At 45.4% G+C, this 27019-nt stretch overlaps 1 protein-coding gene across 11 annotated transcripts in view; it reads right to left on the minus strand.

Moving 5' to 3' along the window:
* Positions 1 to 27019, minus strand: part of EML6 (EMAP like 6) — a 324086-nt gene that overhangs the window by 18581 nt on the left and 278486 nt on the right. For all 11 annotated transcript variants that reach the window (XM_060412191.1, XM_060412190.1, XM_012171476.4 and 8 more), the window contains 4 exons: positions 23804 to 24005; positions 23583 to 23709; positions 3090 to 3168; positions 104 to 233 (listed from right to left, as the gene is read on the minus strand). In XM_060412191.1, the coding sequence (XP_060268174.1) occupies positions 104 to 233; positions 3090 to 3168; positions 23583 to 23709; positions 23804 to 24005 (538 nt within the window). The remainder of the gene's footprint in view (positions 1 to 103; positions 234 to 3089; positions 3169 to 23582; positions 23710 to 23803; positions 24006 to 27019) is intronic.

The following is a 27019-nucleotide window of genomic DNA, read 5'->3' on the forward strand; positions in this document are numbered from 1 at the left end:
GCAAGTTTAAGCTATAGGGCATATAACCAGTGGGGAAGTGCACAAAGGGCTAAAACAAACGTCTGTGTCAGACAGTAACCACTGTTTCTCCCAATCCCTTTACCTGTGGAGAGGTTCTGAACGATGCCGGCTGCGGCCGTATGGAAGATGATGTCGGCACCGTCATTCAGGTAATGCAGGTTATTGCGACAGTCAAAGCCTCTGTAGCCAAACACGTGGTCGAGAGCCAGCTCCTACACTCCCACACAAGATGAAAGGGCCCTTAGGGGAAGTACGAGCAGAGGAACAAACCCGCACTGTGGGGACAGCCACTCAGCACAGGAACCACTCACTCCTCGGCCACATGGGGATACAGGGCAGCCCTTTCTAGCTCCCCAAGATGCTGGGGGCAGCCTCACACATAGAATTACAATGAGTTTTCTAAATAAGGCTTCCCTAATGGCTCAGATAGGATCTTCCCTGTAGCTCAGACAGTAAAGAATCTGCCTGCAATGAAGACGACCCGGGTTTGACCCTTGGGTCAGAAAGATCCTCTGTAGAAGGGAATGACAATCCACTCCAGCATTCTTGCTTAGAGAATCCCACGGACAGAGGAGCTTGGGGGGGCCACAGTCCATGGGGTTGCAAAGAGTCGGACATGGCTAAGTGACTAATGGCTCAGATGGAAAACAATCTGCCTGCAATACAGGAGGCCCAGGTTTGATCCCTGGGTCAGGAAGATCCCCTGGAGAGGGGAATGGCTACCCACTCTAGTATTCTTGCCTGGAGACTCCCATGGACAGAGGAGCCTGGTGGGCCACAGCCCATCGGGTTGCAAAGAGTCAGACACGACTGAACAACTAAGTTTCTAAATAAACCGGATTTGCCTCCCTGCTTCTCAGGTGAGGCAAAGCCTATCGAAGGGAGGCCCAGTAAAGGCTGCCCTAAAGTTGCACATCTGCAACTTGGCGGGCACTCTTGGAGGTGAGCTGAGGGGTGGCTCAGGGCTCTTTGCTCTGATCCCTCGGATACAGCAGGGACTGCAAAGCAGAACACTGAGGCGAATGTCACGCTCATTCTGTTGCTGGGTGCTTGCCCTACAAAGTTTCTGTACCATTTGCATTCTTTTTTCCCTACAGTCTTTCTCTTCTTCCTGTCTCCTCTTTCAGGACAAAGGGCAGTGACTGGTTCAGATCAGACCTGCTCTTAGTTCCGTGTGATGGCTTGGCTATCGTTGCTGGCAGCTCTCCTGTCCTGGGCACCGTGCTGGTTGGGGTGGGACGTGGGGACTGATCCAAGATTGAGAAGATGCAGGTCCCTTTCCTCTAGGTTCCCTGCTTCTAGCCTTTTCTCTCTCCAAAGCTTGCCAGTCACAAACATGAGATTAATTTTAAAATACCACAACACGTCCCTACTCAAAAACACACACTGACTTTCACTACCTATGGGATAAAGTCCAAACTCCTTAAGTTGGCACAATGAGGCCCTGCTCTCACAATCTCCCATGACCTTTCGTCAAGCTGATACACCCATTAGCCCATGTATCAGGAGCTTTCCGATTTATATGACTTTTTTTTTTTTTTTAATCTCTCACCCGGAAAGTTCTTTTCCTCCTTAGCAGCTCCCAAGTCTCTCCCCTCACCCTGTGCTTCCCAGAAACCATGTGTATAATATGTGATCCCCAGTCCCATGGGCAACTGTCTCAAGCTGGGCCAATCAGATAGTTTCCCCCAGGAATTTAGAGCTGGGATGCTGGTAGGCTCGGCTGCCTAATTAACTGAGGAGATGTAAATGCCCGCGTCAGACAGCACCACAGTCTACTAAAGAAGCTCAGGAAGCCTGCAGGAGAAGAGGAGGATGCATCAGGCTCACGAGGCCTTGCTGGGCAGAAAGAGGCACTGTCTTGGTTGATGACAGCATTTCCATTTCCGAACCCCGTCTTTCCTGAAGTTCAGCTGCATTTCCTGACCTGTGCTGTTTCCATTATAATCACCCCTCCCCCCCCAATATATTTTCCTCTTCTAATAAAAAAATTTAACTTAGATTTTTCTGGCCTCAAGGAGTTCAGAGTGTTGTAGGGGACAGATGAGCGTGAAGTAATGGCAGTAGAGTGTGGGGCAGGGCTGCGGAGGAGGGAGTGTGGGGTGGGTGGAGGGCAGGAGGGTTTAGGGTGGGGAGCACCAAAGAAGGCTGCACAGAGAAGGGCGGGGAAGGATGGGGTGTGGGGAGGGAAGAGGAGGAGGCTTCTGGGCCCAGGGGCCCGAAAGTCCCAGGCAGCTTCAGAGAACACCGATGGCTTCGGGGTTAGGGACATGAGTTGCTGCGGAGAATCTCAGGTGACGAGCTAGGACGAGGGCTCCTGGGTAAGGTTCTGAAATCACGATCATGGATCCCATCGGGAGAGTGGGGCCCTCCTGGGTCTCAAAGCCGGGGTGGAGAGAGAAGAGTTATATTGCCACGAGCTGACTCCGTGAGCAACGGGGCATGTGTCAGAGAGGAAAGGGATGGGTCTGGAGGCAGCGAGAACAGTTAGGAGGGCCCTCTCAGAAATCAGCAGGTAGCCCGGAGCTCTCATCCCCAGGTCCTGACAGCAGAGTTCAAAGCCCTCTCCACTCACTGGCTCAGTGATCCGGGGCTGGGACCTAACCCATCACTGGACTTCTCTGAGCTACAGCACCCTCATCTGTAAGATGGAACAATAATGGGACCTACCCTGTAGACTCGAGGCATGTGCGAAATACTCGGCGGGAAGTATCAATATACAGGAAAGCACCCAGCACCCGACAAGTGACATTAGAGATGGTGAATAAGCCCCCCTGGGTGGCACTAGGTACAGGGGAAAGGGACCAGGTCTGAAGGACACAGGATATTTTGGGGTTAGTGACCAAAGGGCTTGGTGGTGGGGCTGAAGGAACATGACCCAGGAGATGTGACTCTGGTCGTTGCTGGGGAACACAGTGCCGTGTGGAAGGGACGGGAGACGCGAGAGCCAGCTGGTCCAGTTGGGGTAACCTGAAGGTGTCCGTGGGACTTGCAGGTGGCGATGTCCACCGGGCAGATCTTAGAACATCGACGGCAGGTGGAAGAACAAAATAGTGTGACCTCCTCACCTCAACCAGTTTCTTTTTTTTGGTGATGTTGTTCTTCTGGAGCTTCTCAGGCTGGGGAGCCGCTCTGCTAACGGGTGGTCTGGAACAGAGAGTGTCCAAAAGAAGCAAAGTGTTGAATAAAAGGCAGCAAGGTTGCGTGTCCAGTGCGGCCAGCTAAGACCAATGCCAGGCTCTCTGTGTCCTCCCCTACTCGGAGGACCCCACACCCCTGGGTTTGTCCTGTCCAGGCCCCTCCCTAGCCCCTCTTCCGCCTCCAAGAAAAGCAGCTTCTAATACTTTGGGCCCTGGATTCACAGGCACGGAGTTGAGCTTCCCTACACGTAAGGCATAGAAGTCAAAGTCAGGCCCTCTCTCCTGGGAGCCAGGAAGAACGCATGAGCCAGAGGGGTTGGTTTTAAAACTAAAGAGCCAACTAAGCCTGAGAAGGAAGGGGCTGCACTTCCTAAATCCACTGGGCATTTTCAGATGGGGATGCACTGTTCAGAATTAGGTGCTCAGAGATCCTGGTGTGGTGTGAAGTAGGACTTTCAAGCCAGGCTGGGGAACCGGCCCTGAAGGTCAAGTGCCCAGGTCATTCTTGCCGCACAAAGGGCAGATAGGAAGCAAAGAATGAAGGCCTTGGCCCTACCCCTCAGGGCAAGCTCATGGTCTGTATTCAACTGCTACCACCACACCAAAGCTTGTTTTATCCTGCTCAGCTCTGCAGATTTGGGCCTCCAATTTTAATTAAGAAATTCCTCTAACTGGGAAGCCCTCAAGGACTCCTATAAGAAGAGGGCAATTTTTGGGTACCACAAGCTTCCCTCAAATGGGACTTCTCTGCATTTAGAGACCCTGGGAGGGGCAGGGGAAGGGCCCAGCTCCTGCCACATGTTTCAATTCATTAGCTCTGGCTTTGGGGGCTACATAAAGAGAAAGGATTACCTGGATCCCCTTGTAAGCAGCAAACAAAGCCAAGTGAGAAACTTAGTACAGTTTAGGGCTGCATTAGCAACCACCTCATTCATGCACAAGCATCGTCCAAGTGAACAGACATTCCTGTGTGGCACACACCATGCTTCCCGAACATGCCAGCAAAGAACTAAAACAGAAATGAAAGAGTGCACCGCTCTACCAAATTCAGAAAGCTCATACCCTGGCGTCTCTGGGCAAACTCTGCACTAAAGCGCCTACAGGATAGGGAGAAAAAAGGAGGCCTTGTCACTGCTTCCGCGCACTCTCTGGGCTGTGCCAATGCGCCAGGGGGCCTCTGCTTAGTTTAGAGTGCGCTGGAGAGGGACTTGTGGTCAGAAAAACAATCACATCCTCCTGGATGTCGGTGGGAGTCAGGCACAATGGCCACTTTGTTTCCGAATCAAGTTCAACTCATAATTTAGCCTAATAGTTTGCAACGTTTCTCGGGAGGGCAGCGTGCCTGCTGGAACGGCTTGCATTTTTGTGCTCAGGAGAAACAAGGTAGCTTTATTTTCTCAGAAGCTCTTCAATCAAAACATGTTATGTAATCATAAGTGATAATTGGACCAAATGGCATCACTGTCAGCACCAAAGAATAGGGAGAGAGCACATCTCTGCAAACGACACCCCCGGCTGACATCACCGCTGCCAAATTGGGCAAGAGCGGGAGGCTGGGGGCAGGCGGTTCTCACAATTAGACTGCATGCATGGTAATTATCGCTTCCCGGGACATCTGCTCTTTCTTCTGTTTTAGTGGAACTTTTAAATGACATCCGTGGGTTTCTTCTTCCACCTAAGAGTGTCTGCGTGTACGATAAAAGCAAGCCAAGGTCTGAGATGGGAGCAAGGGGCCAGGGGAACTAGAGCACGGTTCATACGGCAGAATCTGAGATTACACGCAGGGCTCGTTTTCAGGGCATACACGGGCTGTATAATATGTCGCATATTATACAGTGTATACAGAGTATGCATACAAGCACAAACACTGTGTACTTATATATACAGTGGGTTGTATATATATACACGTGGAGGCAATCTGATGCTTTTTTCACCTTGATTTTCAGTAAAAAACTGAAAAGTAAAGCAATCTCAGAATGTTTTCTTTCTTATTTCACAAGCATGTTTACAGCTGTATTGCTTCAAAACTGAAGATGAGGGGGCAAAAGGCAGAAACCTGCATTGTGGCAAATTCAGCAGAGTGTTAAGTATAGACCCTCCACGGCTGTGAATTCTGCATGAACGCTTAGTTCTAGATGCTCATCCAACACCTGGGCTTTTGCAGAGTGCTGCGCATACTTACTTGACAATTCCCTGCCTCCAAAGGAAAGCAAGTTAAAACACAATACAAGCATTAAAGGCTTCTTTCCAGGCATCTATAAACAGGGTTCGTAACATCAGACGTGAGAGGGACTGCCAACAGTTTCAACCACAGCCAAACCCTGGAGGTTTAGTATTTTTCAGTGGATCTAAATCCTTCCAGATTCAGATTCCTTTGGAAATGTGACTCTGAAAAGCTTTGCTGAGGTGGGAAAGAGCAGAGCGTGTGAGAACATTCACTCACTTTTCAGTCCAATAAACTCTTTATAGTTGGTTGTTCGCAGCTGGCACACAGGATGGAGAGCGAGGAAGGCCGTGAGCATGACTGGGAATCTGCAGGGAGGTGCAGGGCTGGGAAGGTGATGGGGTGGGGCCAAAGGCGGGAGGAGCAGAGACAAGAAGGGCTCACAGGGCAAGTGGGGCTGTGAAGAGACTCTGGGAAACAAAGCAGAAAGTTTCCACTGGGAAAAAATTTAAGGAGGGAACCTGGCCAAGAGAGCAAGCGAACTGGATAATCAGGAGAGAGGAGGAAGATCAGGCCTGCGCGTGGAGAGGGTACAAGGAAAAGAGGGTGGAGGTGGGAACCTCGGTGAGGGGCCTGCGAGCTCAAGCTTGTGACTCGGTGTTAAGTAATGAGGCAGCTCCCTTCCTGCCCAGTGCTGGGGGGAGTGGCTGCTGGAGACCCACCCCACACCGATGAGTCGCCACTCCAGGTCCTGTGTTCCCTCTAGGCACAGAAGGACTATGACAGGTCAGTGCTACCTGCAATCCCATAGCCCAGCAGCTCGGCCGTGGAAGAGAAAGCTTCGACTCACGTGAAGGTGTGTGGAGTGTTACCGTGGCACGGGCTGTCACCCCACGACAGGCCCCAGGGGTGACCTGTGCTCAGGCGTTCACCTCCCTGCCCACTGCCCCGCACTGGGGTGCTGGGCTGGCAGAGCGAGGGGTGGAACAGAGCACACGATGACCTGAGTTGTACGGGTGAGGGGTCAATGCCAAGGCTCCTGGGCAGCTTCTGAAACGACTGAGGAGGTTATGGAAGTCAGTCACCACCCGAGAGGAGTGCAATGTGAGAGCCGACTGGGGGGAAGGCTCAGAGAACTGGTGAGAAACAGTCATTCCAAGCAGTTTCTATAAAGAGAGGTGTGGGTGTGGAGAAACTCAGCTACGTTTAGCCAAGAAATGCACATTTGGAATCGTTTTTAGCGCTGTTAGTCCAATGATGTTCAAAGTGTCCTTGGAGGAAGCGTGGCTTTCTTCAGATTCCAAGATGTGTTATTAAAATGCTCTAAGAGTTTTCAAAACGTCTTGGGAAATCCAGTGACCCTGGATCCTGGTTGCAGGTGGAAACGGGATGATTTGAGCACTAGTTTAGGACTGTCCTCTAGCAAGACCTGTCTCCCCTCTGAATGGGCTTCAGGGATCCAGTGACACCCCTGGCATTCATGTCAAATTGTGTGCGCATGCATACATTTTTCTAGGGAAAAGAGGTGTGCTTTAATCATATTTTCAAAGATGTCTGTAGTATGAGAGAGACAGGTTGAGACTGAGAGAGGCATTAATTAAGAACCTCTGCTCTAGGATAAGTCCAGGTTTAGGAAAAGTCTCCAAAGCCATGAGAACTATTTTCAAAACAAAAGGAACTGGATTCTGTCAAATGTAGATCTTTCCATAAGATCACATGGAAAAAACTCAAATGACCTTTTTGGCCAATCCAATATTTATTTGGCTTCCAGAACAGTCTGTAGAGCTGCTCAGTGAAGAAGTGGAGTCGAAAGAAGGGGATCAGGCAGAACTATGGGTAATCCTGAGAGGAGCCTTCCACCTTGAAAATGCTCTTGACTGAGGCCTACGACACAGTCCCTTTTAACAAAATAGAGGTACAGTTCCAGACTCAGCTGTTTTAGGTGAGCAGTCAACTATATGGGTGAAAAGTCGAGGGCATGATGAACTGGAGCAGAGGGAAGCGCAAGTAAAGGTGACTAGACTATCACAGAGGACGTCGGCTTCAAGGACACCACATCTGATGAGCTCTAGGGGATGAGGAGGGAGAGCAGTTCAGGTGGGACAACAGTGTCCTGCTTTGGCGTCAGCACCGCCTGAGACAGGAGATTTCTGAGGGAGGATGGGGAGCTCAGTTTTGGCATGTCAAACTCTGGACGCCTGTGGGTTGGCCATTCTAGCTGGAGGTTCAACCGAGAGGTGGGACTCAGACACACAACACCAGGAATCACGGCCAATAGGTGGGACATATGAATCAGGGAGAGGGTGTAAGGTGAAAAGAGAGAATGGCCAAAGGTGAGATCCTGAGCACCAACAGCATATGAGGGGCTGGAAGAGGAAGCAGACATGGGGCCCTGAGAAGGAATGGTTGGAGTGGTAGGAGGAGGGCCAGAAGAGATTGTTTCCAAAGGGTAAGCGGTAGAATATCATCTAAACCTACACTGTCCAACATGGTCACCACTGGCCGCAGCTGCTGAGCACTTGAATTGTGCCTTGTCCACGTGGCAATGTGTTCTAACTGCAAAATACAGACCTGGTTTTGAAGACCTAGTAAAAATAATAGTTAAAATACATACAAAATAATGAATTATTTTTATATTGATTACATGTTAAAATGGTATATTTTTTGTATTGGCTTAAAAATACATTATTAAAATTAAAGTTCACCATTTCTTTTACTTTTTGTAACGTGGCTGCTAGAAAAATCACCTCTGTAGCTTACACTATATTTCTATTGAACAATGCTACTACAGAAAAAACGAGTTTGTCCTTTAAACAAGACAAAGAGAGTAGATCGAAACTGGGAACTTGAGTGACCACGTCAGCAGGGACAGAAGGCAGATGGGCTGGCCAGATGAGGCACGGACGAGAAGCAGGCAGGGAGGGGAGGTGAAGGGGGGGATACGTGTGTAAACTCCGTCAAAGGACTGTTTCTCTCATGAGCAGAGTTGAGTGGGATGGGAAAGACTGGAATGTGTTTCTTGACTAAGGACATGGATCCAGTTTGGGGCAGGTGGCATAGGAGACAGAGGGAAGATGAGAAATGATGAGGGAGCTTGGATAGTAGGAAGGTCAGGGCCCAAGCACCACCATGAATAGGAGGGACTCACTTCCTCTGAGAAGAAGGAAGGAGTGAATGGTTTTGTGGGGTGGAGCATGGGAAGGATTCTGGTGAGGGCAACCAGCACCAGTGTGATCTTCTAGTCAGAGGAGTAGAGGGGTAGGAGAAATACAGGGATGAAGAGCCCAGAGGACTGGAGGGGTGGCATTTAAGGAGGCAAGAAGGGAGGCTGGGAGGGAGCTGAGAGAAAAATGAAGGTGTCTAGGCGTTGGGTATCTTGGTGAGGATGAAGGTCAGGTGTTCTGGGAATGAGAAATCTAGAGGAGAGAAGGTTAAGTCAGCGAGAGGAGCAATGGTTGATGACATAAGCCGCAGTGCGGCAGGAGCTGGGGTCAGCCAGCTGACCACCAGCCAAACAGGGACAGGAAACTGATAAAAGACAGGAACTGGGAGGGGGAAAGATGGCCCGGCACGATGTGAACTTCAAAGGAGTGGATGGGGCTGTTTAGAGCACACCAGCTGTTTAGAGCACAACAGTGGCACCAATATGCTTTCCACACACCCACAAGAAGCCCAGTCCTGCATGTCATACACCCATGGACATCATGTCAAGGGGCACAGATTGTGCATCCTAACAACTGCTTCTGCAAAGACCTCAGTTATCACATCTTGACCACACAACAGTAAAAAGTGGGAGGGTAAACGACCCTAGTAGCATGCATTCCCTCTAAATGGAGATCCAAGAGACATTTAAACGCTTGACTAAAATAGTAAGACCCAACTTTGCCACTATCTTCTGAAAGAGACTCCCTCTGGGTAGAAAAGGGCTTACCCATTCGTGATGTGTTCTTTAGCTTCACGTGTGAGTGGGTTTGAGTCAACTGATCCCACTGTAGGAGTATGATTTCCTAGGTGTGTTAATCTATTTAAAAATCATTTTACAGCACTTCATAGCATTCTATAACACCTCTGCATTTTTACACCCTGGCCCATTCTTTGTGATAAAAAGTGAGCAAGCTATTTTCTAATGAATGGAAGGCTCAATTCCTAAAACTACCCATTACATAGTCATTACTTTGGTTCAAAAAACACAGAAAGCCAAGAGATCTGAAAAGGGAAAACCATTTATGAAGGTAGCATTAAATTCCCTTAAAAATCACTAACAAACTTTCAGAAGAGTTACATGACTAAGAAACCGGCCTTTGAAGTGATTAATAGATTCTGCACCTTCAGTTCCCTCCACCGTGTTAGAGAATAGGAAACTCGCCACCTTCCACCTGCTCAGGGCAGCTCTGCGTGTAGAAATCTCACAGGATTAAGGGGTGCAGGGAAGAAGAAGACTTCAGCTTGGAGAGAAATGCTCTGGAGTAGCAGGGACTCTCCACCCGACACAGACGCAAACACCCTCCCAGCATGAGGTCTGAGCTTAGCTCACAGGCAACCTGTTTGCAACTGCAGGGCTGTGTACCAAAGTTTATGCCCTTCATGGTCCCTCCACCATGGGATCAGATGCTTTTGACAGATCTCAGTTATGTTAAGTTCAGCAGCACCTGCCAGCACGATTGTCAGTTCTTAGCAGCTCTTCGATACAAGCTCACAAAGCAGCTATTGATCAGTGATGACAAAGGGCTTCTGTCAGGCCAGTGGAGCTGAGGAAAGCGCCAGGAGAGCTGGGCTGTTTATTTGTTGATATCACTATGGATGGGAGCATTGTCTTGCTTCTTCATGTTCATCAAGCCTCAAGCAAACTTGAAATGTGGATTAACTGATTCAATAAAGCATTAAAAAAAAAAATTGGGGCAGTTTCTCCCAGTGGACTTCTGTCCCCAAACATAGCACAAAAGGTACGAAGGAAAACTGGGATTACCTATAGATGGGGATTTGCTTCAACTCAGGGAAATCTAAACCTTTCCATATTTTTAGACTTTGCTACTTGTGAGCATATTCTTTATTTCACTATAAATCTGCTAAGAAGCTTTGTCTGTAAGATGGGTGCGGTGGCTATAATAATATAGACTTTTCTTTCAGTCCTTTTTGCCTTGGGTTATTTAAATAGATTTAAACCAAATAAAATTTAATCCCTAATGAACAAGGGATATGAAGATAGGAAATCATTTAACCAAGAGCAGTTCCATGGCCAGATGGGGCATCATTCAGTTCTACATGGGTCACACCTTCCCCACAATAGTAAGACCACCCATCAGTGCTAGCAAAATGAAGGTAAAAGTGGTTTGCTGACAAAGGACAGATTTGTAGGCCATTTTGAGAACAGATTAATTTACTTAAATAAGCAGAGGAGCAGGTTAAATAAATGTGCCTATTTGTCTACTCCCTGAGGAAATATTTGCTCACTATATACCATGTGCAAGGCACGGTGTGAGGCACACAGAGGCCACCGCGACAGACACAGGGCTGGCCCTTGAGAAACGGAGAGTCAGATAGACGACATTTACAAGTTAGTGGAACTTTTAACAATCTTACACCATGGACTCATATATTAAGGAACTATGCATCAAAGGCAGCTATTAATTTGGGAAACAAAAAAAAAAAAACCACAAAAACAAAACAAAACAACCCCCCCTTAACATTTCTTTATATAGCCATGATGTACAGTTCTCGTCATAGGATTTTCTTCTTCAGTTCATAAATCTGTTCAAATTGATTCACAAATGATGTGAGACAGTAGAAGCAGATAAGCTTTAGGGCCTTTCTCATTCAGCCGTAAGCACAGTTTAAGAAAAAGTCTGGAAAACGCTAGTGCCAGAGTGGAATTTTGAGGTTATTTGGTGCTGCTGCTGCTGCTGAGTCACTTCAGTTGTGTCTGACTCTGTGAGACCCCACAGACGGCAGCCCACCAGGCTCCCCCATCCCTGGGATTCTCCAGGCCAGAACACTGGAGTGGGTTACCATTTCCTTCTCCAATGCATGAAAGTGAAAAGTGAAAGTGAAGTCTAGGACTTGTCAGTTCCGAGAGGAGGGGACCACCATTCAGAGAAGGCTCAGAATCTGCTTCTAATTTTGGTTTATAAAAGCTTCCTGGTTTCCTCAGGAACATATGGCCTAGATTGAGAGTGAATATGCACCAGAGGGACTAAAAGATTAATGTAAGAGTATTCGCAGACTCCTCCTTTATAATCCCCTGCTAAGAATAGCTCTGGCGCTGCCACCTCAGAGTTTCCTTGTGCTGAGCAGCTGAGATGGATGGGCGGCGAGGTTGCCTGCTGGGGGAAGGCAGTCTGTGGAGTGGAAAATCCTCTTTTCCCTGCCCTTCACTCTGGGTGATTGGGAGAAGGATTCCACCCAGCATACAATGCCCTCCCCCCTACCCAGTACTGTCTAGGGGGTGCTCACACCATCCTCTCCAGAGTGAGGTTCTAGAGGGCGGGGGAGGACAAAGACCACCCTTCAGGATCCTGATCTGTCTGTAGATCCACAAGTCGGGGTTACTAAAAGCTAATGAGATGCTGGCAGCCAAATGTGGGTGAATATTGCAACGGGCCAGTGGTGCCCAGGGATGAGTCCCTCCCTGTCCATGGGAACTGTTGGAGGCACTACTCATTCAGCCACATGAAGGGAAGCTTGTAGCATATGTGCCTGAGCACGGAAATTGCCTGACCCTCTAGATCCCTCCTAAACACTCACTGTCACACTCCCTGCCAAAGGGGACAAAGACCCTCAGTGCCACAGAGATGGAGCTTAGGAGTAAGGGTCTCTCCACTTAGCGCTGGTGTTCGCAATTGCCTAAAGGCAGAATCCTTTAACCTGAGGGCTGGAAGGGACCAGGGGTACCAACTGCTTAGAGACAGATTATGGATATACAGACAAGATGCTGACAAAATCATAGGCTGATATTTAATCCATGGGTGTCAGTGACTGGAAATCAACCTAAATTTGTTAGAAGTTTATCCATTCATTCAACAAATATTCATGGAGTGCTGGTACTGTTATCAATTTGGAGATCAAGCAGTGTATCAGAAATTTGGCTTTCACAGAGTTGACATCCTAGCTGGATGAGCGGATTTAGGAGAATCGAATTTGGCAAACAACAAAGGCCTGTGATTGTTCAACTCTTAGGGCAATCCTCAGACCTCCAACAAACATGAGTAGGATGAAAGAGCAGTGGCATTAATCCCACTTCTGACACCAATCCCAGTTCTGATCGTCTGAAGCCCTTGCCAGAATACAGTGAGCTGCTTTCCTGGATTATTTACTGGGGTTTTAGATGTAAGAGAATAATCCAAGGGCAGCTAAATTTTGTACTGACTCTCACCAAGCCAATTCTTTTTGTAAAAGTTAGAGAGATTCCAGAACCAAAAAACTAGGAAAATGGAAACATGTGGAAGGTTTCAAATGTTGGAGAGGTAGTGGTAGTGATAATAAAGTTGATATAAAACTCTGCCATCAACTAACTTTTGCTTTAAAAAATAGCCAAGATGGAGACTGATTTCAAAGTAAAAAATTTTAACTGTGAGGATTTCTACTTTAAAATATGGTTACCATCCCACTGAAGAAAAAGTCCAGAATTAGATGCCTTTACTGGGTGAATTCTACCAAACACTTGAAGAAGAATTAACACCAATCCTTCTCAGACTCCTCCAAAAAACCAAAGAGGAGAGAACACTCCCAAACTCATTTTATGAGACCAGCATTAACCTGATACCAAAAACAGAAAAGGACATTACCAGAAAAGTAGAGGCCAAAATCTCTGATGAATACAGGTGTAAACATTCTCAATAAAATACTAGCAAACTGAATTCAGCAGCACATTACTAGAATCATTCACCGTGAATAATGGGATTTATCTTGGGGATGCAAGGATGGTTCAACCTATGCAAGTCAAGCAATGTGATACATCATGTTAATAGAATGAAAGGAAAGAAATAAATGATCATCTCAATAAACATGGAAAAAGCATTTTACAAAATTCAACATCCATGCATAATAAAAACTTTTAACAAATTAGAAATAGAAGGAACATATCTCAACAAAATGAAGGCCACATAAGACAGGCCCATAGCGAATATCATACTTAGTGGTGGAAGGTTAAAAGCTTTTCCTCTAAGATCAGGAATAAGACATGGGTGCCTCTTGCACCATTCCTATTCAACATAGTTGGAAGTCTTAGCTAGAGTAATCAGGTAAGAAAAAGAAATACAAGTATCAGAACTGGATAAATTATCTCTATTTTTAGATAACATGTTTTTATATATAGAAAATCCTAAAGATAATCATAAACCTGTTAAATCTAATCAATGATTTCAGTAAAGTTACATGATACAAATTAACAGAGAAAAATCAGTAGTGTTTCTATACACTAACAACAAATTTTCAGAGAAAGAAAGAAATCAATCACATTGACAAGAGCATCAAAAACAAAATACTTAGGAATAAATTTAACTATGCAGATGAAAATCTCTACTCTGAAAACTATGAGAGACTGATAAAAGAAATTAAAGAAGAAGCAAATCAATGTGAAGGTACATCACGTTCATGCATTAGAAGAATGTTGTTAAATTGTCACTACTACAAAAGTCATCTATAGATTTAATGCACAAGCACAAAAGGACAAGCAATAAAATAAAAAATAAACAAGCGGAACTACAGTAAACTAAAAAGCTTCTGCACAACAGAAGAAATCATCAACAAAGTGAAGAGACAATCTATGGATTGGGGAAAATATTTGCAAACCATATATTGATAAGGAGTTAATATCCAAAATGTATTATAAAACTCATACAACTCAAAAGCAAAAAATATCCAAATAATCTTATTTAAAAATGGGCACAGGACCTGAATAGACATTTCTCCAAAGAAGATCCATGGAAGGACAATAAGTACATGAGAGGATGCTCGACACCACTAGTTGTTAGAGAAATACAAACTGAAACCACAGTGAGAGATCACCTCATGACCATTAGAATGGCCATCATCAAAAAGAGATAAATGCCGGCATGGGTGTGAAGGAAACGGAGTCCCTGTGCACTGGGAATGTAAACTGACAGCCACTACGGAAAAAAGTGTGGAGGAGACTCAGAATTACCCAATGATCTGGCAATCATGCTTCTGGAATATTTAAAGGAAATGAAAAATACTAAATTGAAAATATAACTGTACCCCTAAATTCACAGCGGCATTACTTACAGTAGCCAAGACATGGAAACAACCTAAGTGCCCATCAATGAAGGAAATGGAAAAAGAAATTATGGTACACACACACACACTTTCCAGTTATCCATAATTTATAAGTAAACTACATCAAACTGGTGCTAAGACAATTTAAGCATTAAAAACTAACTTTTCTAATTCAGATTTTTTTTTTTTTTTTAAGAAAAATGACCTTGCCAGTCTGAGATAAACAGGACATGCTAGCAGGAAGCCCAAGGCCTTTCTGAGAGAAGAAAAAATATGCTTTAGTATGGTATTTTGATTTGCAATTTGTGACTATAAGTTATACAGCTTCTGAGGTGAGAAAACAAGACTGGAGGGTTGAGTCTCTCCTTCTTTTAGTAAAAGGTGGAAAATGCTATAATAGGCAAGATGATGCTATAAAGATGGTGCGGAAACAGAAAGGGTTAAGTCCCACATTCTTTCATTCGTCCCTGGACAGAGCCCCAGAAGCTGCAAGCCTCAGCACTCGTTAATAAAGGACCCTGAAAAAATACAGACTGCTGACTCAGGTGCATTGAGAAAACAATCCCTAAGCTAACAATTACATCCACTTAGAAAAATAAAAGTTAGTAAATACTTTAATGCCAATTTCCATAAAAATAATTCGATTTGTATTTAGTTTTTCTTTCATCATAAATTTGGGGTTTTGTCTGAATGCGGGTTACAACTGAATATATTAAGTAAGAACCTCCATTATTACTATTCCCCATGCAGATGGTTAATCTAAGCAGTGAAGTGAGGAAAAGGTGGGGACATGGCCCCACTGGGTACCACTGGAAAGACTACTGTGTGGCCAGCATATTTGGATTTTAATAAAAGATGGTATTCCACACATCTGGAGATACTGTTAGATCCTATCTAGAAAGTAAGAAAATGCCTTTTGTGATTCACCTCTGTGATGATCACCCAGTTACCATGGGATGCAAAAACAGGTTGCATGATAATTCTGATCCATACTGAAGACTGGATATTGATACCAAACAATTCTATAGTTTTAAGTTTCTAATTTCTTGATTTTGTCTTAATGTGAAAATAAAAATCTCTGGAGATGGGCCAAAGATGTTGAAATGTTATTGATTTTAAAAAGCTGTAATTCTCATCTCTAATGAGCTGATTCTTATGGTACCCCTAGACAGTGATGTAAAAACTATGGCTCATCAAAACTGTTCCACTTAAACTAGGTAAGGTTTTAAGTGTCTCTAATAACTGTTGATATTGATTTGGATGTATTTACTGACGTCTTTGATTATATATATACACAGTTACAATATTAGGTAATAAATACCTGTACATATCCAGAAGCATTTATAAAGGGCGATAATTGCTGTTCAACATTAAAGTGGCCTGAATTTCTCTTCGGTGATAATGACATTAGTTTCCATAAGGAAAATATTCGAGGAGAATGGGCCGGTATTTTCTGTGTGTCCTTCCATATCTCCCGTCTACCCTTCTGCTCTGCTCTCTGCCCTCCATGGCTGCCTGCCACAGACTGCATCAAGGCACGGCCTTGCCCTTCAGGCACAGACTGCATTCAGCTAGAGAGAGGCAGCAGGAGGCCAGCAGGCGAGGAGCGAACGCAGCTGATGCATCCATTCCCTCAACACCTCCTTTCTGCGACTCAGATTAATTACCTGCAACCCTCCCCTCAGGTCTCAGCTCCTGGAAGGTGGCCTGCGCCTATAGCCACCTTCTCCATACCTGGGCAACAGCTTCCTGCCCTTGCCCTTCTAGTTGTCATTACCGCTGAGGTGCCACACCACCTTCTCAATCCTGCCCACGTCGCTGTCTTTTCATTAAGCTCTCCCCGAATGACTTCCTTTGCAGAGTATCTCTCTCTCTTGCTGAGGCCACAGCTGACACAGGGAGTTCAGACCAAGTGTGAAAGATTTAGGCTATTTTTGTCACTGCCTACCAATCTTATGAAATTCTATCTAAGATACCAGAAGTCCTATATTCTTATGGTCTTTGAAGCCAACTTCAGGGAGCTTGAGCCAAGAATCAAAACCAGAAAAGAAAGATTTCTGATGTTTTAGACAAGACTATCCAACATATAACACGGTGCATCAAAGACAGGGGGAAAAACGCTCCTATTAAAAGAAAGCAGAAAAAGACTCACATTTAAAATATCAATAGAAAGCCCAGAGATAAATCCACACACATATGGACACCTTATCTTTGACAAAGGAGGCAAGAATATACAATGGATTAAAGACAATCTCTTTAACAAGTGGTGCTGGGAAAACTGGTCAACCACTTGTAAAAGAATGAAACTAGATCACTTTCTAACACCACACACAAAAATAAACTCAAAATGGATTAAAGATCTAAATGTAAGACCAGAAACTATAAAACTCCTAGAGGAGAACATAGGAAAAACACTCTCCAACATACATCACAGCAGGATCCTCTATGATCCACCTCCCAGAATTCTGGAAATAAAAGCAAAAATAAATAAATGGGATCTAATTAAAATTAAAAGCTTCTGCACAACAAAGGCAAATATAAGCAAGGTGAAAAGACAGCCTTCTGAATGGGAGAAAATAATAGCAAATGAAGCAACTGACAAACAACTAACCTCAAAAATATACAAGCAACTTCTGCAGCTCAATTCCAGAAAAATAAACGACCCAATCAAAAAATGGGCCAAAGAACTAAATAGACATTTCTCCAAAGAAGACATACGGATGGCTAACAAACACATGAAAAGATGCTCAGCATCACTCATTATTAGAGAAATGCAAATCAAAACCACAATGAGGTACCACTTCACACCAGTCAGAATGGCTGCGATCCAAAAATCTGCAAGCAATAAATGCTGGAGAGGGTGTGGAGAAAAGGGAACCCTCCTACACTGTTGGTGGGAATGCAAACTAGTACAGCCACTATGGAGAACAGTGTGGAGATTCCTTAAAAAATTGCAAATAGAACTACCTTATGACCCAGCAATCCCACTGCTGGGCATACACATCGAGGAAACCAGAACTGAAAGAGACACATGTACCCCAATGTTCATCGCAGCACTGTTTATAATAGCCAGGACATGGAAACAACCTAGATGTCCATCAGCAGATGAATGGATAAGAAAGCTGTGGTACATATACACAATGGAGTATTACTCAGCCATTAAAAAGAATTCATTTGAATCAGTTCTGATGAGATGGATGAAACTGGAGCCGATTATACAGAGGGAAGTAAGCCAGAAAGAAAAACACCAATACAGTATGCTAACACATATATATGGAATTTAGGAAGATGGCAATGACGACCCTGTATGCAAGACAGGAAAAAAGACACAGATGTGTATAACGGACTTTTGGACTCAGAGGGAGAGGGAGAGGGAGGGATGATTTGGAAGAATGGCATTCTAACATGTATACTATCATGTAAGAATCGAATCGCCAGTCTATGTCTGACGCAGGATGCAGCATGCTTGGGGCTGGTGCATGGGGATGACCCAGAGAGATGTTATGGGGAGGGAGGTGGGAGGGGGGTTCATGTTTGGGAACGCATGTAAGAATTAAAGATTTTAAAATTAAAAATTAAAATTAAAAAAATATATCAATACAACTTCATGACTTTAAAGAGAGTCCTTTTTTTTCATTTTAGGTCTACAATAATTTAAGCAATATCCAGTCATTTGGGGGGAACAAATTAATGTGCCCTCAATAGAGACCAGATTCCCTGCTTGGGACAGGAAAACCAGAGATCTGAGTGCTAGATGAGACTTCTGGACTTCCCTCAGCCATGTGCCACATGTGACTGCTGAGTGGAAGGCTGACCCAACAGCTTACCAAGACTGGGGCCTGGCTAGACAGGTGTGGCGGCGCCAAGGAGGCCAGGCATCCAGTGCACCAGAGCAAAGCTGAAGTGAGGGGCCAGGATGCTTGGGGATCACCTGGAAGGGACTACGTATCAGTAGGGGTAGCCTAGTATTCTTTTGAAAGCATTTACCATTTCTCTCAGCTTTCCCACCTCTCAAAAGACTGAAACTGAAGATCATATGGCTTTTGAAAAACAGGAACTCATAAGGTTATAGAATTATACCGAAACACATAACCCAAAGCCTCCCAGCTACTTAATCTATGACTATCATAAATTGTAGGAATTAGGAATTCAGTTGCTTAAAAACTGATGGATGCATAATGTACAGCTGCCTTCAAGGCATTGTTCTCAACATAACAGATGCTGCACTCCTCTCACAGGTTTTAAGGTGGAAAGGGATGTAAACGGAATGTAGAACTGCCTGAAACACTGACGGGAGGCAAGATAAGTCCCCTGCCCTGAGTGGGTATTCTGAGCCTAGGTCTCTTGTGATCCTTGAGTATTTATCTCCCACTAGTCTTACTGGTGCACGTTTTGGCACAGGTGTTAGAACAGGCACAGGAGGGTATTTGCAGGTACATACAGGAGGGAATGGTGAAGGGAAGGTCAAGCCAGTCCTGCAGGGCTTGAAGTAGTCAAAGGGAGTGGTGTCAGGGCTGACAGTCCTGAATATCCCCAGGGAGAACCTGGGTGCCGCCTGGTCCCCTGGGCCCGACATCCGAGGCCCAGAGCATTTGCCTCTCTCTCGAGCCAGGTGCTGGACTCCATGGAGCCCATTTTGTACCCCAGGTGAGCTGTCTGCCTGATACTGGGAGGAGCTCCCCCCACCCCAAGGGCCCGGTGCTACCCCCCTTCCCTGTCTCATCCTGCTTTCTCACAAATTCTCTGAATGCCTGTCTTGCCTGGTGCCTCTTTCTTCTGCAGTTCAGAAGCTGTCTACAGTCCTGTCTCTGTGATTCAAGCTCCCCTAAATTACTGACCAGGACTGGGGAGGACTGCTGTTCTCAGTTCTGATTAGGAACAGACTTGTCCCCATGAAGGCTGCTACCTCAGACACTACTTACTGTTCCTTCTCCCTTGGCCCCTTCCTGGTGTGGGCCTGCTTAGCTCCCAGCATGCTGTGCAGCTGGAACCCTAGAGTGGTTACAGCCCCCTCCGGGAACTGATGCTGTCAAGGCTTTTTTAAGTTATCAAAGACGCTGCTATCTATAGAAAAGGCTTGACTACTCCTCTGCTGCTAAGTCACTTCAGTCGTGTCCGACTCTGTGCGACCCCATAGACGGCAGCCCACCAGGCTCCCCCATCCCTGGGATTCTCCAGGCAAGAACACTGGAGTGGGTTGCCATTTCCTTCTCCAATGCATGAAAGTGAAAAGTGAAAGTGAAGTTGCTCAGTCGTGTCTGACTTTTTAACGACCCCATGGGCTGCAGCCCACCAGGCTCCTCCGTCCATGGGATTTTCCAGGCAAGAGGACTGGAGTGGAGTGCCATTGCCTTCTCCAGCTGAGCTACTAGGGAAGTAGTCTGTTTTTATATGCCAGTAAAGTACTAAAATGGGCTTCCCTGGTGGTTTGGATGGTAAAGAATCTGTCTGCAATGCAGGAGACCTGGGTTCAACCCCTGGGTTTGGAAGATCCCCCAGAGTAGGTCATGGCAACCCCCTCCAGTATTCTTGCCTGGAGAATCCCACGGATAGAGGAGCCTGGCGGGCTGCAGTCCAGGGGGTCGCAAAGAGCTGGATACGGCTGAGCGACTAAGCACAGCACAGCACTAAGTACTAAGCTGCCTATCCCTGGTAGGCACAACACCATGAAGCATTTTTTATCATTGGTATTTAAAAAAAAGTTAATTCTACATATGCTAATCTATGACAATCTTGTGTGATGAAGAAAATAAGGCAGCTTCAAAATTCTGAATTTTAAGACTCAAAATTTTTAGGGTCCTCTCTACCTTTACCCAGAGAAGGCAATGGCACCCCACTCCAGTACTCTTGCCTGGAAAATCCCATGGGTGGAGGAGCCTGGTAGGCTGCAGTCCATGGGGTCGCTAAGAGTCAGACATGACTGAGCGACTTCACTTTCACTTTTCACTTTCATGCATTGGAGAAGGAAACGGCAACCCACTCCAGTGTTCTTGCCTGGAGAATACCATGGATGGAGGAGCCTGGTGGGCTGCCGTCTATGGGGTCGCACAGAGTTGGACACGACTAATGTGACTTAGCAGCAGCAGCAGCTATCTTTACCTTTCTTGCCGTGCTTAGTCACTCAGTTGTGTCCAACTCTTTGCCACCCTTTGGACTGTAGACTGCCAGACTCCTCTTTCCATGGGATTTTTCAGGCAAGAATATTGGAGTGGGCTGCTGTTTCCTTCTCCGGGGGATTGTCCTGACCCAGGGATCAAACTTACATCTCCTGTGTCTCCTGCACTGCAGGTGGATTCTTTACCACCGAGCCAGCTTTCTTACCTCTTCCTAAACTGGGCAGGTATGAGATTTTTATAGACCTGCCCAAAGAGACAGCAAGACCAAAAGAGGTTCAAGTGAACCTCACTATAGGTTAGAAACTAGCCATAGTGTTTGGATTTAGGAATGTGATTAGATTTCTATGTCTTACTGGCCAGTCCAAATCTCAACATGATGAATCACTAGGTTGTAGCAATTAGCCAGAAGCAAGCTTGAAATAATAGCCAAGTCAACTCATTTCATAATGTTATGTGAAATTGGAGAAGTTGGGTAATACTTTTTATTTTTTTTAAGCATGTATAATTTAGGCCAAGTGTTTTTTAGAGTGGATTATTTAGGGGTGGGGGGAAGAGCTTCCCTGGTCACTCAGATGGTAAAGAATCTGCCTGTAATGCGGGATCTTCCCTGTGTTGGGAAGATCCCCTGGAGGAGAGTGTGGCAACCCATTCCAGTATTCTTGCCTGGAGAATCCCGATGCCAAGGAGCCTGGTGGGCTATAGTCCATGGGGTTGCAAAGAACTGGACATGACTGAGGGGCTAAGCACAGCACATGTAGGTGGGAGGCTTATTCATGTACTATGTGCTTATGAACTTTTAAAATTTTTCTTTATTCTTAGAATTAGGTCCTTTAAAAACATCTCCTCTTTGTGGCCACTAAAAAACCATGTTGCAAGCAAAATAAATTATAATTTACAGATTATTGCAGAAAAATCTCTAAAATGTTTAATCAAAAGAGAACTCTGAACCCCCCTAGCAACATTTAACAAAGATGCCAGGGAAGAATTAGGAATTTTTTGCATCAGTTCAATCTTCTTGTCTGTAGCACACCCACCATTTATCAGGCTTATTTTAACATCTGGCACTGGACTGATGCAGGAGGGGAAATGCTATTTTATTTCTTTGTATTTAAATTTCCACCTAATAGTAAAAGGTAATAGAGAAGATTTATTAAATATCTACTATCACTTCATGAGAAATAGATGGGGAAACAGTAGAAACAGTGTCAGACTTTATTTTGGGGGGCTCCAAAATCACTGCAGATGGTGATTGCAGCCATGAAATTAAAAGACACTTACTCCTTGGAAGAAAAGTTATGAGCAACCTAGATAGTATATTCAAAAGCAGAGACGTTACTTTGCCAACAAAGGTCCATCTAGTCAAGGCTATGGTTTTTCCAGTAGTCATGTATGGGTGTGAGAGTTGGACTGTGAAGAAAGCTGAGTGCCGAAGAATTGATGCTTTTGAACTGTGGTGTTGGAGAAGACTCTTGAGAGTCCCTTGGACTGCAAGGAGATCCAACCAGTCCATTCTGAAGGAGATCAACCCTGGGATTTCTTTGGAAGGAATGATGCTAAAGGTGAAGCTCCAGTACTTTGGCCACCTCATGCGAAGAGTTGACTCATTGGAAAAGACTCTGATGCTGGGAGGGATTGGGGGCAGGAGGAGAAGGGGACGACAGAGGATGAGATGGCTGGATGGCATCACCGACTCGATGGACGTGAGTTTGGGTGAACTCCGGGAGTTGGTGATGGACAGGGAGGCCTGGCGTGCTGTGATTCATGGGGTCGCAAAGAGTCGGACATGACTGAGCGACTGAACTGAGCTGAACTATTCAGAAAGCCATGAAAGTGAAAGTGTTAGTTGCTCAGTCGTGCCCAACTTTTTGTGATCCCATGGACTGTGGCCTACCAGGCTCCTCTGTCCGTGGGATTTTCCAGGCAAGGATACTGGAGTGATTTGCCATTTCCTTCTCCAGGGGATCTTCCCTACTCAGGGATCAAGCCCGGGTCTCCTGCACTACAGGCAGATTCTTTACCGACTGAGCTACCAGGAAACCCGTGCTAAATGCAAAACAACTTGAATCCTGCTAATAATACATCATGGGACCAGGGTACTTGTGAACGCTGAACCTATGTCAACAGAAAGAGCCCACACAGAAGTCTTACACATTTTTGAGATCCATGAAATTCTGTTTACATGCTAGAGTTTTTATTCACTCTTTATCCTCCTTAGTATGAATATGGTAGATTAAGTAATCGTAGTAATTATGAACTTTTTTAAAAAAAGAAATGCTAACGTATTTTACCAAGACTTACAATAGCACATCAGAAAGGCCCAAAATAAAAACAGAAACTCTCATTCTACACAGAGGATCCATAGCAACGAAATCACTTTGGTTAGGCCTGGAATGATCAAACAAGCCTGAACAAATCTGGGCGGGTGAAGACACAGTAAGAGAAGGCACACCAAGTAGTATGGTGTAGTGCAGAGACTGGCAGAATGGAAGATTATTTTTCACAGCCCACAAGTATTCCTCCAGGACTTTAGAAGCCTGCTTTCCCTTCTACCTCCCAAGTCAGCATGCTCCCTGCCATCAGCCATCACATTCACATTCAAGATAGGTTTGGGCTGTCCTGACAACCTCTCTAGGCAAAGGGAAGCTTGGTAGTCTCATCAAATCTCACGTCTCATCAAGTCATTTTCCATAAACAACTTCTGCAAACTGTAACCCACCCTTCCCTCATATTGAAGGCTGTGGGAAACTTCCCTCAGCTCAAGCCTGTGTACAGGTGAAGACTTTGTGCATACACATAAATAAAGACAGGCCTAAGTAGCAACTCTGGGGGCAAAGAAAAAACACACTCTGGTTTCAATGAGTTTCTTGCCGTCAGGCGTCATAAATGCAAGCAAACCTGGAGACAGCATACCTTTCTTCCACCGAAACTTCTTTCATTTGCTGGTGTGGTTTGGTGCCTTCCATTTCCCTGATGCTCACAGCATAGATCTTGGTGGTGTAATCAATAGCCTTTTCTCTAGCGACGTCACTGTCATAGCCTCAAACGACAGAAAGACACGGGAGGAGAGTTGGTTTGCGATGGTGCAGGAGGGGGTGGAGGAAGGCAGGGTAGGCACATGGCACTGAGCTCACCTCCATCCTCCTCTGCATCGGTGTCCGACTCCTCACTGTCCACCAACTTGCTCTCCTGGGTCCCCACAAACTCCCGCGTCCAGATCATCAGGGCCGTGTCAGCGCCGCCCACGGTGAGCAGCACAGAGTCATTGTGCAGCCATCTCACGTTGGTGACATGGGCGCTGTGCCCCACATACTTCTTAAATCTCGCATGCTGGCCCTGCGATGTCAGAGAACAGCGATGAGCCCACTCGGACTCGGAGTCTCATTATTCTAGTTTCTGGACTATTTCATCCATGTTATTGTCTCGAGAGGCTTCTACAGGATACAAATAAAACAGTTCACACGAGGAGTAATTTCCCTACATTTTTCTAGAGTATAAACTCCATGAGGGCAGGGACTAGCTCTCTTTCTTCCCTAAAACATTTCCTGCCTCACTGTAAGTTCTCAACAAATAGTCTGTGAGGAAATGAATGAAATGTAAGCTATAGAACCTATTTCTGGACACCTGACAAAGTAGCCTAAGAAAGGATAAAAAGCGTGTTTCTGCCTCTCTTAGTTGTCAGACGTCTATTCTCCACAGGTATCTAGTGTAAACTCCTGATGCTGAGTCTGGCGGACATTTGAGATCAACGTGTCTCCCAGGTCATCCCCCTCAGCGCCTTTTTATACCACAGTCCAGGCTGTGACAGATGAGCAAGGGCCTTCTTATGGTCCTGGGGCAGCAAGGAAGACTTAAAAGTAAAGCAACAGTTTCTGTCGCAGACACTGTAAACAATTTCTAACACTAGAAACACTCAAGTAAATTGATGTTAAAACAAAGTGAGCTCAAAGGGAAAGGAAAAAACAAACAACAAAACACCCCAAAATAAAGAACACAAACTGAAAAAATACAATTAATAAACAGGTTGACAAGTCACCTTAAAAAAAAACAACACACAAAAAAACCAAAGTTAGCTCCTTTTAAACAAATATAACCCCCCCCCCAAAAGTTCCACAACTAAACAATCTTCAGGTTATATCTGAAAAAGTGAAATAAAATTAAATCCATATATATTGAACTTATTACAGTAGGTCACACTTTTAAAAAGACAAACATAACCAAATAAATAGAACCCAATTTATTAGTCTCTACTGAAAGCTCTTCAGAGTGGCAACCAAGCCCCACCACCCCAGTGGAGAAGGCTGAGAGTGAGGTGAGGGCAGCTGTTCATGTCCGGGGAGTCCTGACAAGCAGTGAGAAGCCCGGGCTGGCGCCACAGACCGGCTTCCATTTTCAGGGCAGGAGCCACAGCCTGGCAAAAATAGCTTTAGTGGGAGCACTGAGGGAGGGAGAGACTTTCCATCCTCTCAGCGACTCCCAGGGAATACCTTATGCGATGTGGGAACCCGCATGAACTTTCTGAGGTCATGCAAGGGGCATCGGTGTGTCTCAGATGAAAACTTTATTCAGTCATCAACAAGAGGCTTCCAGAGAGTTTTGGACGGGCGTGCTGGGAAACCTGAAACCAGTGCAGACGCATGGCAGAAGACACGGGCAGGGCAGGACAGTACGTGACTTTGAAATACTCATGGTCAAGATCTCTGTGTATTTGTCTGACCCCTACCTGACAGCTGAGTGGCAGTGCCTACCCCTCAGCAGAGTATGGAGTCTAGACAGACTAGGAAGCAAGCAGGCAGGCAGCATTTCTAGGAAGCCCTCCAGAGCCACTACTTGCCAGAGAACAGGCAGAGCAAAGTAAGGGTTTCTAAGGAAGCCACTGTGTGACCATGTGAAATCCAGAAGGCGTGGACACAGAGAGGACGGTCAGAGTGGTGACAGCCACGTGTCCTGCTGGCTTTCCTGCTGGAAGCTGGAAGCGACCCATTTTGATCCACTACAAATGCAAGTTGGTCTCTTGAGAAGCGGAGAAAGTGAAAGGGCTCGAGAAATCCTTCTCTACTCCTGCATCTAGACAGAGGAATTCAAAAGGAAAGATAATGGAAAAAAAACACTCTAAAATGATCAGAATTAGGCTGCAGGGGAAAAGAAAGTGACACAGAGCAGAAAGAGAAAAAGGAAAAAGTTCTAAGCCACTGAAGTTGTTTAACAAAGCTGAGATTATTCCAGTAAAGACGATTCAAGGTTCTCAGAATAGGAAACCAGGTCCCTGCTCCACAGAACAATGGGAATTCACAGTTACTAGAAGGTTCCAGGAACCCAGCTGTTCCCGCAGGAGCAGGGTGTTTGGCGGTTCCCTGAGGGCCTATGGGTGGAGCCTCCTGGAGGCCTGGCACAGCTGGGTCAGATGAGCTGTCTTTCTGGGTCATCATGCCAAACTACGTACTTTTGTAACACCCATCAGGACTCAAAACCACAATCTTCCTCTTCCACTGAGTCATGAAAGAATAGAGAATCTGAAATATGTCTCCAGAGTGCTTGTTGTTAACTGCTTTTAAGAGGAAATTCGTGAGAATCTGATGAAAGCTATGTACCCTTTCCCCATATTTACAACATTTTACATATAGTTTCTCTGTCTGTAAAATTCTACATAGAAGATTCCTCTTTGATGAATCTTTCTCTAGAGCCTTTGACATTATGAGAAGAACACTTAACAGCTTGAGGGTGGATTTTTTTAAAAAAGTAAACATTTACATTTAAAAAATGTAAGCAACATGGTGGTATTTTAGCCTTTCTGATAGAGTGAAGGGGAACAGCTTTGGAAAGGAAGGGAGGTTATGGGAAGCAAATGGACAGTGTTAAAGGACAGCATCAGTTTTTCTGGGACGTGGTTTAAGGTACTGGACAAATGGGTGGGCTCTGACAAAGCAGAGTCTATTTCATGGATTCTACTTTGGAAACAAATGTGGAAACAATATGATTGTCAGGGGATTAGTGCCCACATCAAGATTTTAAATTGTAAAAGTGCCTACGTAAGACATGGATAGAAAAAATGCCTAGAAGAGAGACCTAGTAACTCAAAGGAAAGGAGAACAAGGAAAAGGATTAAGAAGAAGACATGACATTAGAGTCTAACAAGTGGAACTTGAATTTTGGACAGAGAGCTGTGTGATGATAACATGGTCTTATAGGCATCACCAGGACTTGATGACATGGTACTCAGTTCGAGAACACTGCAAGAGCATGGTGTCTTAGTTTGGTAGGGTTGCCATAAAAAATGCCACATGTTGGGTGGCTTACACAACAGAATTTCATTCCACACGGTTCTGCAGGCTGGGAAGTTTAAGACCAAC

This window comes from Ovis aries, chromosome 3, assembly GCF_016772045.2.
Source record: "Ovis aries strain OAR_USU_Benz2616 breed Rambouillet chromosome 3, ARS-UI_Ramb_v3.0, whole genome shotgun sequence".
Lineage (NCBI taxonomy): Eukaryota > Metazoa > Chordata > Mammalia > Artiodactyla > Bovidae > Ovis > Ovis aries.